This window comes from Carettochelys insculpta, chromosome 1 (assembly GCF_033958435.1).
Source record: "Carettochelys insculpta isolate YL-2023 chromosome 1, ASM3395843v1, whole genome shotgun sequence".
NCBI classification, from domain to species: domain Eukaryota; kingdom Metazoa; phylum Chordata; order Testudines; family Carettochelyidae; genus Carettochelys; species Carettochelys insculpta.
The window spans coordinates 57,637,177-57,649,494 of NC_134137.1; the positions used below are offsets into that span (position 1 = coordinate 57,637,177).

Consider the following 12,318-nt stretch of genomic DNA (forward strand, 5'->3'; position numbering starts at 1 on the left):
TGTCAGCCATTGTTGATTACACCTGTTTTATTTTGTTATGTACTTCTTGGGGTTGAGTATATAAGGTAACTCTTTGTGGTAGGATCCCCTAAAACAGGCCAACATAAACTGTAATACCTACCACACAAGGAATTTAAGAATGGACTGGTTACCTTACTGTTGTTTATTGAAAGGTTTCCATGGGCCTTTCTTTAGTTTGTAGCGTATATTTTTAGATTTATTTTATCTTAATAATATGACACCAGTCACCAATTAAAAAGAAACATACTGTTTAATTTTAAAAATACTCATTGTGACTAAGACAATAAATCACTCATCATTTATTAAAAAATACCATCAGGTTTTTATTACACATTTGAATATTTAAGTATTTTGTATAAAAATCATCCATTAGTTTCTCCCAAACTCAGTGATGATTCAGAAAACCCCTGTTAGGTTTGCCTTTCCAATATTCCTAGCAGATTGTCATATTTTTCTAATACTTAGGAGGATGTTTTTCTAAAGTATTCTTGCTCTTAGCAAATGCATCTGTAATATGAAAGCAGAAGCTAATGAGCAACTGTATACTAAAGTGCATAGTTTGTTCACATTTGGAAAAGCAGATGTTTGGAAAAATAATTCCTGGTAATGATTGTGGATTCTTTTGGAAAAAACAGACATAAAATTATAGCAAGTAATAAATATTTTGTTTACTATAAGAAAGGAAACATTTTATACAACCTAAAAGTTTTGCAAATTAAATTTTAACACGGTCATCAATAACTATATGGGGAAGCATAATTAAATATTCAAATAGGAAAATGATTCATAATGTACAGTTTACACTCTTTCAATAAATAAATGGTATACTATGTTTTAATTTATTTCCATAACACTTGAAGCAAATCAAATTTGTACCTTTTTAAATAATTGTATTGACAGAAACTGCATATGGATTATTATGCTGCCCATTATCTTTAAGGAACTAAAAAAGTTAAGTAAAGGCTTACAAGATTAAGCTACTTTTTATTTGCATAGAAAAATATTTATCATAGGAGTCAACTATCATATGAGAGAAATTGCATTTGTTTTAATTGAAAAAAGATAGCTAAAAAGTTTCTATGGGTTATTGCAACGGTACAAGAATACAAGATGCTTCCACTTATTAAAAAAATGTAAAACAAATTGTGAAAGCTGAAGCAGGCTACAAAACAGAAGTTTCCACTAGTGTCTTTCCCTCACATATTTATGTTACAAGTTCATGTACCATGGTTGTTGAATACTATAAAGTATAATTCTATGTTTTCTAATGTAACTTTTAAAACATCTTGCTCTCCAAAACACTGTGCAATATATATATATAGATATATATAGATATATATATATATATGTATATTTGTATACGCTCATTTCCACACTCATCACAACCTTGTTATTACATCATCATCCTCAACAACTTTCTCTTCATTCATCTTCAAGTCACTGTCAATATCCGACTCCTTATCTAACACATTCTCTGCTGTGTGGGGTTCTGAGTCCTGAGCCTCTGTCTTCTCAGCTTCCAAAGTGCAATCATTTTCCTCACTCTGTGAATCCAAAGTCTCGCTGTTGGTGTGCCTGTTGTTTGTTAGCATGCACTTTTCGCTGAGGCCTTGGACACTTAATTCACAGTTCATGATCAGCTCTTCCCCTTCTAGTTGAGTCGTTTTCTCGGTTTGTTCTTCTGCCTGTTGTGAAATTTCTTCGGACACGGAGTATATTTTATTTGCGCTCAGTTCCAGAGAATTTGCTTTCGATCGTCTATGAAATAATCCAAAGTTTTTTATGTCTTTTACAAAGTTCACCCTCTTTTGTTTCTCTTTTGTGGGCTGGGGCACCATCAGTGCAGCTCCATTGCTTATGTTATGTGCTTCAGAGGCTATGGCCGCTGATCTTGGATGAATCAGTGTAGTAATGTCAAAAAGGCTGAAGTTCTTTTTCTTGACTTTCTCTTTTTCTACACTTCCACAGTTTTCATCAGTCTCTGACAAAGAAGTGGTTTCTTTGCTGATTTTTGATGTTTGCAAATTAGAAAGTTTGTTTCCTTTCAATAAACCGAGGACTTCAAAACGGAAGCTGGAAATATCTTGCTTTAACTCCTAAAAAGTTAGGAAGATATAGGAAGCATTTATAACTTTAGAACTTGTTTTGGTTTGACTTTTTTACTATTTGTAATAAAGAACAACACCTGGATGTTTTAGGAAGTATGTTCCCTTGTAAATATATATAGTATTATGGATGTTAATTTTTATTTTTCTCTGACACCTTCAACGTACTTTGCAAATACTGTCTGACCCGTCCTAACAACGCCCATGGAAGGTAGAAAAGCAAATATTAACACTTCCCAGGGAAAAGCTTATGGATGTCTTGTCCAAATCACTGGCAGTGCTAGGATGAGAACTCTGGATGTGGTCTCTTTCCAGTCTATGACTGCTTCACACTCTTACTTGGTGTAAAACACCAGGACCTGGATGTTTTAAAGGATTTAGGATTTCAGAAACTGGTGCTAGTGGAAGAACTGGGGGAAGGGGTGCATGAGGGTGGAAAGGCACCACGGTGAACCTAAGAGGTGTGGTGGATGATGTCATCCTCTCTCCCACTCATTTCCTCAAGATCTGCTGAACGTACTCTTTGATTAAAAAAAGGAGGGAAAGAGTGTGTGACCCTACGAGTATCTCTGTGCAGCTGTTACTGGGTATGTGAGAAAAGGGGGCTGGGAGCTGGCCAGAAGAGAGGAGTCTCTGGGACTGTCCTGCACTTTTAGTTAAGTTGTTTGGGGGGGGGGCACACAGGGGTCACCAGGGCTTGGGCATTCAGTCCTGCAGCTCTGGCTTCCCTGGCAGAAGAGAGGGGGAACAGCAGGGATCAGGGATGCAGCCTAAGAGGAGGAGAATGCTGGGGATTGGGGCTCCAGCTGGTGGTTAGGAGAATGGGGCGCTGGTGAGCAGGGCTTCAGCCTGTGGGGACGGCCATACCAGGGATCAGGGCTTCAGCCCTCAGTTCCTGTGCTCAGCCCCGTGGGGTCACCAACTTGGGCGTTCAGCTCTGTAGCTCCCTGCTTCAATGGGGGGCAGTGTGGTGCCAGGAACCGGGGCTTCAGCTCCACAGCCTGGAACGGCTGGCAGAACCCACCCCCATCTCACCTCCCCATTGAGTAATGCTACTTCAGGGTGCTCATGGGGAGGGGTGACAAACACACCCCACATCCCCTAACCCTCTGTCACACACAGACAACTTCCCCGACTGGCTTTGTGTGTGTGCCTCTGGGCCCTGCCTGACAGCACCACCTGCTGGCCATTGTCTGCCCGGCATTCTCCTGCCAGCCGCAACAGGACACTGTTGCAACTACACTGACAGCAGCTGCCTAGTAAGGGGCGTGCTGGAGCTGAATATAGGGGACAATCGGTTTGATCAAAGCAAAGCAAAGCAAACCAAACAAAAAACACTCAGGACAGTTGCTTTAAATATGGGACTGTCCCAGACTAAACAGGACAGATGGTCACCCTCTTCAGAGGCAGTGTAAAAAACAGGCCTGCTCTAGACTTGAGAGTGTCTGGCCAACTTGATCATAGGCAGAGGACAGTGAAAGTACATTTACATAGAAGGCAAAATAAACAATCAAATTGACAAGTAATACAGGAAAGTGCTTAGAAAACTCTCCAAGATTGTGAGCTTGAAACCTGAGGAAGTCCACCTGGCTTTTGAGAAAAAGACAATAGAATCATAGAATCATAGAAGAGTAGGACTGGAAGGGACCTTGAGAGGCCATCGAGTCCAGCCCCCTGCCCTCATGGCAGGACCAAGCACTTTCTAGACCATCCCTGAAAGCCATCTATCTAACCTCTTCTTAAATAGCTCCAGTGATGGAGATTCTACCACCTCCCTTGGCAATTCGTTCCACTGTTTGATCACCCTGACAGTTAGGAACTTTTTCCTAATGTTCAACCTGAACCTCCCCTGCTGCAATTTAAGTCCATTGCCTATTGTTCTATCCTCAGAGGCAAGGAAGAACAAGTTTCCTCCCTCTGCCTTATGACACCCTTTTAGATACCTGAAAACTGCTATCATGTCCCCCCTCAATCTTCTCTTTTCCAAACTAAACAAGCCCAATTCTTTCAGCCTTTCTTCATAGGTCATGTTCTCTAGACCTTTGATCATTCTCATTGCTCTCCTCTGGACCCTCTCCAATTTCTCCACATCTTTCCTGAACTGCGGTGCCCAGAACTGGACACAATACTCCAGCTGAGGCCTAACCAGCACAGAGTAGAGCAGGAGAATGACTTCTTGTGTTTTGTTCACAACACACCTGTTAATGCATCCTAGAATCATGTTTGCTTGTTTTGCAACAGCATCACACTGTTGACTCATATTTAGCTTGTGGTCCACTATAAAAGTCTGCAATGGAGAACGTAGGCATTGATCCCCCTACCCCTTGCACGCTAAGCAAGTGCACTACCATTTGAGCTAATGCCCCTCTGCATTTTGAGAAATATATGAGGAGCAAAAAAGACATTCTGGTTATCCATCGCTTAGGGCACACAGGGAACAGCACACTCTGAGCCTATAAAAGTTTGATTCTCCTGATCTGAAGACACAGGACTTTGTGTGCGGAATATGCATATTTTCAGACAGGCCAGGGAAACTGTCCTCTAAGTGGAAACGAATTGCAGTCGTGTTATTGTTTATTTAATGTTCCGGTCACTTGCTATTTTATTATTACACTTAGAAGCATGAAGATCATCACCTTAAAATTCTCTTCTGTGAGACCTTCTTCAGTTTTGGCATCCCTTATCATTGCAGCAACATACCGCTTAACAAGATTTCTCATCACTTCCTAAAAGAATTAAGAGATTGTGTTAGTTTTACTGGATTTACATCCACTGAACCAACTGCATTTTTACTGGACATACATTTACTGAACCACTGCAAAATCTTTAAGCCTGGGTCTAAGCTTGCATTCCTCTTTCGAAAGAGGAATGCAAATGAGGTAAATCAAAAATGCAAAAGAGGAACAGATTTACATATCTTGTATTTCATTTGCATAATCTCTTTTCGGAAGAGAGTGTTTCAAAAGAAAAGAAGCAGTGTAGACAGGGCTCTTTTGAAAATAAACCCCATCTTCAAAAGAGCCCTTCTTCCTGAAACAAAATAGGAAGAAGGGTTCTTTCAAAGATGGTGTTTATTTTGAACAGCCCCGTCTTCACTTTTTTTCTTTCAAAAGAATCTCTTCAGAAAAGTGATTATGCAAATGAAGCACATAGTATGCAAATCAGTGCCTCATTTGCATTTTATTTCCCTCATTTGCATTCCTCTTTCAAAAGAAAAATGCAAGGATAGACACAGCCTAAAATTCCTAGAGCCCGTCAAAAGTTTCCATCAACATGTTCTTTCAATGAAAATTTTTTTCAGCTAAACAAATTTTTCTTGAAAAATGTGGAAGAAGAGAAGGAGGTGCGAGAAATCCTAATCCATCCTCCTCTAATAATTACTCATGATTAAAAATTGATCTTTCACCTGGTATTGATGATGTCTCCTCAAATTATCAGCTGCACGCCTCTGAAAAGAAACAGATTAAGATACAGATTGGTATTAATGCTAATGACTGATTTTTTTTTTTAAATAGCCTTCAACAACTGTCTGAAATTGTCAGGAGAGCAATACTATGCACTGGGGAAAGTCATGTGGTGGTCTGGTTTGAGGTATTCTGGGAAGCTTTGGTACTGGTGAAATGCCCATCCTAGAGCAGGACAGGAGGGAGGGCTGAAGACCAACAAAATGCCAAGTAGCTCCTTTGTGTTTTCTGCATATTGCAGAGGGGAGGTCTGTGCCAGCTCTAAGTAGGAGTGAGTAGAGTGGAGCTTAGGGTTGGAAACCTGTGATCAAACTGAGATGCTTTCTGCACAGAGTAGGTGAAGAAGGACAATGACTATTATGCCTACCTTTAAAGCTAGGACAGAAGCTATACGGAGGGTCAGTAGTACACCATGACTTCCCCACTGGTTAGAGAGTGAATTGTACCTCTTCACCAATGTACCTTCTAATCTTTTTCATCCCTGTGTGGATTTTTCCATCCGTGTGCAGAATAAATTTATGCGCACTGAGAGGCTTGTGCAAATGTGCACCACCAGCAGAAACAAAACAAAACAAAACAAAACAAACAACAACAACAAAAAAACTAGCCTGGGTGTTCTGCTAATCAGCTGAGTGGTATTTGAATCTCTCCTAGGTGGCCACACAAGTACACAGCTTACAGGGAACTCTGCTTTTCCCCCATGTGAAGTTTCCTGTACAAAACTTGATTGCTCATGCTCTGGGCAGGGAAGAATGAATTTGGATGAAAGAAAAAAAGCCAAAACCAAAAGTTTTGCACTGTAGTGTAAAGGGCAATCTCCTCAGATTAACGAAATGTTTAATCTCTGGATGAATGGGTCAACATTAGGTCATCAGTCAAGCTGAAAATCAAGCCAAACCTATCCACTATACAAGATAGGCAATGTTCAAATGGTGGGCAATGAAAAGAGGCCTCACAGGAAGAAATGGGCAAAACACAGTACTACCAACAAAAAAGCAAGGGGCCTCTTACCTGACTGTACTCAGGTACCTAAGGGGTCTCAGAGAGAAGGAAAAAATAATTTGATTCTTACTTTGCTCGTGAATTCCTGAGGTCCCCTCCAGAAAAGACAGATTGGCTAATTGAGATCTGTGCCTATTCAATAACTTTGGTTGCCCCTAGTTTACACTAACAGGTTCCAAGTCCAGAAGGGAAAATCATGATAATCTAAACTGACCGCTCTGTTTAGCACTGGCCAGAGAACTTTCCCAGGATAATTCCTAAGACCGGCTGTGTCTATATTACAAAAATAACTTCAAAGCTGCTTACTTTGAAGTACAACTTTGGGGCAACTTTGAAGTTGAGCATCTGTACACACCCTACTTTGAAGTTAAACTTCAAAGTAGGGCACTACTCCATTCCTGGGAATGGAGTAAGAACTTCGAAGTTGGGCTCCCTATTTCTCGAACATTTTTGGGAAGAAGGGGCCTCCGGAAGGAGGACTTCCTTCTGGAAGCACCCCCGGGGCTGTGCTTATACATAGCGTTTTGGAGTCCGGAAGAACGGTCTTCCGGACTCCAAATCACGTGGCGTTATGCTAATGAGGTGCGGGGAATTTGCACCCACGCCTCATTAGCATCTTTTGCTCCATGTATTAGCATGCCACATCCGAAGGAAGTGGCCTGTGTAGAAGCGGCCCTAGTCTTGATTAAAACATTAGCATGATTGAGAATCCACTACATAAATTGTCAGTTGGTTCATTATCCTTACTGTTACACATTTATACTCTATTTCCAGTTTGCATTTGTCTAGCTTAAATTTCCAGTTATACCTTTTTGCAGGCTAATGAGAGGCTTTGCCAGGCCCTGAGGGGAACCAGCTCTGGGCTCCCTGGGAAGAGGCAGGGCTGGGAGCTAGCATGCCCTAGCCGAACCTTCAGTACCACCAGCCCCATAAAGGGCATTCTGCCAGGGGTTCCAGTGGCAATTTAAGAGTCCCAGGGCTCCAGCTGCTGCCAAGATGGTGGCAGCCAAGGGCCCTGGGCCTTTTAAATCACCAGGCCTCAGGGCAGCTGTCCTTTCTCCTTGATCCCCACCTGCAGCCCTGCTTCTCTGTGTTCCTAGATTATACTAAATTAAAAAGCCCCTTATCAAATATTTGTTCCTCATGAGCTGTGTCTACACGTGCACGCTACTTCGAAGTAGCGGCACTAACTTCGAAATAGCGCCCGTCGCGGCTACACGCGTCAGGCGCTATTTTGAAGTTAACTTCGACGTTAGGCGGCGAGATGTCGAAGTCGCTAACCCCATGAGGGGATAGGAATAGCGCCCTAGTTCGACGTTCAACGTCGAAGTAGGGACAGTGTAGACGATCCGCGTCCCGCAACGTCGAAATTGGAGGGTCCTCCATGGCGGCCATCAGCTGGGGGGTTGAGAGATGCTCTCTCCAGCCCCTCAGCTCACTGGTGGCCGCGTGGAGCGGCCCCTTAAAGGTCCCCTCCCCCGCCCTGACTCTGCAGGAAGCTGAGGCAACGTGCAGGCTGCAGCCTGCACACGCGGCGAGCCTGCACAGCCATCAGCCACCCACCCAGCGGCGATGGCTAGCCAGGAGCCCCCGCAGCACCCCCAGGGCCCCCCCCAAGGGGAGCCAGGGCAGCCAGTCTGGAAAGCGGCAGCGGGGCCCCTCCTGGACGGAGGCTGAGCTGCGGGACCTGCTGGGGCTCTGGAGCGAGGAGGAGGTGCTCCAGGTAATGGGGAGCAAGAGGCGGAACGCGGATGCGTTCGCTCGGCTGGCCGATGGCCTGGCTGCCCGGGGTCACCCTGCCCGCACTCCTGATCATGTGAGGAGTAAGGTCAGGGAGCTGCGGCAGGGTTATGCCCGGGCCCGGGATGCGGCCAGCCGATCTGGGGCCGCCCCCGTCACTTGCCTCTTTTACAGGGAGCTCAGGGACATCCTGGGCTCCCAGCACACCTCCTCCCCTCCGGCCACCCTTGACACCTCAGCTGACGAGCCCCAGCAGGCCCTGCAGCCGGAGTCCGCCCCAGAGGCAAGCCCCGCACCCCGGGGGCCCCCCCGGAGGCCATCCCTGGGACATCGCGGCAGGAGGAGGAGGAGGAGGAGGAGGGGGGCTCCTCCTCTGCAGAATCCAGCCTGCAGATCCTCCTCCTGCCATCCCGGAGCAGCAGCAGGGCCTCTGACCCCCGGGGATCTCCGGACCGTGGGAGCGGACCCACAGGTAGGTACCCCTCTCTGGTGGACACCCTGGGGCTGGAGGGGCGGGGGTAACAGAGATGTGTCCAGGGCCCCCCACACGCTCACATGGCCATGGCCCCAAGGACACCAGGGCCATGGCCCTCACAGCACTGCAGCCATCAGCCCCTGCCCCCCCCACCCTGCATGACAGTGCCATGCCCCATCCCCGGGCCAGGGGGGAGCGGAACCTCGAGGGGCCCCCGGGCGGAGGGGGTGGGACACCCCGCAGCAGCAGCAGCATGTGATGGAGGGAGGGGAGTGCCAAAGGGAGACTCAGGCTACATATGAGCCACAAGAGCCGAAGAGCTCCGAGGGCCAAAGGAGGATCCTGGCGCTACAGCTGGCAGGTGACACCTCTGCCCTGAACAAACAGGAGGGAGGAGCCGAGCTGGCTTGGAATTGGGGGGTGAAGGCGGGGGCCACAGGTAGAGGCTAGGGGAAGGGAGAGCTGGTAGGCAGCCAGCCAGAGGAGGGGAAAAGCTGCACCCCAGAGGGGCCCCCCTTGGGGTCTTCTCCCCACGACGGGTTGGAAGGACTGTCTCTTCCGACAGCTGGTGCTGTCACTCCTGCCAGAAACTGGCCATCTGTGGGCTAAGAAAGCTCTCCTGCTCTCAGACCCTGCGGGGTGAAGTGAGAGTCGCTCCCACCAGGGGATGGGGTGCAGGGCAGGGGGACCCCTGAACCCCATCCATCACAGCAGCATCTCCCGGGGACGGGGATGGGGAACCTGCAGCACAGGGCGGGGGGGACAGAGGCCACGGCTTGGGGCCCACACTAACGCCTGTCTCCATTCTTCTTTCCCCCCTCCTCTCCTGTGTCCTGCACCTGCACCTGCACCATCCGAAGGACCGGAAGAGAGCGCCAGCGAGGCCTCAGTTGTCCCGGAGAGCCCTCCGGGACCATCGCTCCAGGGCAGCCCCTCGGCCGAGGAACGACCGGCCCCGCGGAGGGCTAGACGGCGGACCCCGCGCCTACTACCGGCGACGGACCCCCAGCTGCTGGCCATCCTCCGCCGGCAGCTGGAGGTCTTGGAGCAGCACCTCCAGCTGCAGGAGCGGGCGCTGGCCTGGCGCCAGGAGCCATGGGGGACCTATATGCAGACATTCAACCGGCTGGTTGACTACCTGGCCCCCCATGCCGCGCTGGCTGAGCCATCGCCCGCCCTGCCCGCTCCTGCAGCCCCACCACCAGCTGCTCCGGCCGTCGCCGGGCCGTCCGCCGTCGCCCCACCACCCACCTGCGAGGGCCAGAGCGCCGAGGGACCCCTGGAGCCACCTGAGACTCGCCGGCACCGATACCTTCCGGTCCAGCCCGCTCCCACCCAGCCGCGGACCAGACTGCAGGCACGGCGGGGCTCCCGGCCGGGCACGCCCAGTGCTGGGCTATAGGGGCGAGGGGCCCAGGACATAGCCCCCCCCTTGTTGTATATAGTTGGACTCTTTTGTTTTGGTGCCCCCGTTTGCCCCGTCCCCCCCTGTAAATAGTTCTCCCCGTTCTCCTCCCTGGTTTCCTTTTTTGATGGCGCACAGTTGTTTGCTTTGTTGTATTGTTTTATTTGTGCACATATTGCTTTTGTGGAACGTTTGTCCCTACTTTTTGGTTTGTGTTTGACATATATATTTATTGAGCCAAAAAAAAAAAAAGTTTCTGAAAGACAAAAAAAAAGTTTACGTTCAGCCACAAGTTCGTGCTGTCATTTGTCCAGGACAAGTGGGGGGGGGGGCAGTGGGGTACTCCATGGTGTGGGCGTTGGGGCAGGAGTGTGGGGGAGGAAGGGGCGGGCAGTAGGGGGCCTGGGCAGAGTTCACCCCGCGGCCTGTTGGTCGAAGTGGGCCCGCAGGGCCTCCCGGACCCGGGTCCCCTCTGGGTCCACCTGCCGACTGGGGGCAGCAGGTGGCTGCACGTGTGCCCTGCCGGCCTCCGTGGCCCAGCCCTGCAGAAAGGTCTCCCCCTTGCTCTCCACAAGGTTGTGCAGGGCGCAGCAGGCACCCACAATCTGGGGGATGTTGTTGGGGCCCGCATCCAGGCAGGTCAGGAGACATCGCCAGCGTCCCTTGAGGTGGCCAAATGAGCGCTCCACCACCTGGCGTGCACGGTTCAGGCGCTCGTTGAAGCGCTCCTGGCTAGCGGAGAGATGGCCCGTGTAGGGGTGCATGAGCCACGGCCGGAGGGGGTAGGCCGCATCTGCGATGACGCAGAAGGGCATGGTGGCGTCCCCCAGAGGGACTCCCGCTGGGGGATGTAGGTCCCCGCCTCCAGCCGACGGCACAGGCCCGAGATCCGGAAAACCCGGGCGTCGTGGGTGCTGCCAGGCCAGCCCACGTAAATGTCCTGGAAACGTCCCCGGCTGTCCACCAAGGCCTGCAGGACGACAGAATGGTAGCCCTTCCGATTGAGGTATCGTCCTCCACTGTGCTGCAGGGCGCGGATGGGGATGTGAGTCCCATCCAGAGCCCCGAAGCAGTTGGGGAAGCCCAGGGTGGCAAAGGCGGCGACAGTGGCATGTGGGTCCCCCAGCCTCACGAGCCTGTGCAGGAGCATGGCGTTGATGGCACGCACGACCTGCAGAGAAAGCACATGGGACAGCCCCAATGAGGGGTGAGCAGGGTGTGCGTGGCCCTGCCCTGCCCTGGCCCCCCTGCCCTGCCCTGCTCTGCCCTGGCCCCCCTGCTCTGCCCTGGCCCCCCTGCTCTGCCCTGCCCTGCCCTGGCCGCCCTGCTCTGCCCTGGCCCCCCTGCCCTGCCCTGCCCTGGCCCCCCTGCTCTGCCCTGGCCCCCCTGCCCTGCCCTGGCCTCCCCCTGTGGGTTCTCTTACCTCCATGAAGACAGCCCCGACGGTGGCCTTTCCGACACCAAACTGCTGCCCCACGGATCGGTAGCTGTCCGGAGTGGCCAGCTTCCAGACAGCGATGCCGACCCGTTTCTCCACAGAGAGGGCACGCCGCATGGCAGTGTCCTGGTGCCTGAGTGTGGGGGTGAGCCACTGGCACAGCTCCAGGAATGTCTGGCGGGTCATCCTGAAGTTCCTGAGCCAGTGGTCGTCATCCCACTCCCCAAGCACCAGCCGCTCCCATCAGTCGGTGCTGGTGGGGTAGCTCCACAGCTGCCGGCATGTGAGGCGGGGGGTGGAGCGGGGTGCTGCAGGGGTAGGGGTTGAGCCCTACTGCCCTGGGGGCATCTTCTCCCCTGGGGCAAGAAGGTAGTCAGCTGCCTCCCACATGGCATGGGCCAGGGCAAGCCCTGCTCCTGCCGGGAGGGCTGGGTGGACCTCTAGCTGCTGCTGCTCCTGCTGCTGCTGCTGCTGCTGCTGCTGCTGCTGGGGGTCCATGACTGCGGCGCCCGGGGTCTGTGTGCCTATGGCTCCTCAGACCGCGTGCTGTGCAGGCTGAGTGTATGTGGGAGGGGCCCTTTAAGGGAGCGGCTAGCTGTTGCCCTGGAAGCGCTAGTCCGCCCGTTAACCCTGTCTGCAGCTGTGCCTGGCATCCCTATTTCGATGTG

General features: G+C 50.5%; 1 protein-coding gene across 1 annotated transcript in view; it reads right to left on the reverse strand.

Moving 5' to 3' along the window:
• Positions 1-348: 348 nt before the first annotated feature.
• TRPC4 (transient receptor potential cation channel subfamily C member 4) overlaps positions 349-12,318 on the reverse strand; it is a 252,005-nt gene continuing 240,035 nt past the window's right edge. The window contains exons 9-11 of the mRNA XM_074982502.1: positions 5,533-5,574; positions 4,763-4,852; positions 349-2,117 (exon numbers count right to left, since the gene is read on the reverse strand). Of these exons, the coding sequence (XP_074838603.1) occupies positions 1,401-2,117; positions 4,763-4,852; positions 5,533-5,574 (849 nt within the window). The 3' untranslated portion in view covers positions 349-1,400. The remainder of the gene's footprint in view (positions 2,118-4,762; positions 4,853-5,532; positions 5,575-12,318) is intronic.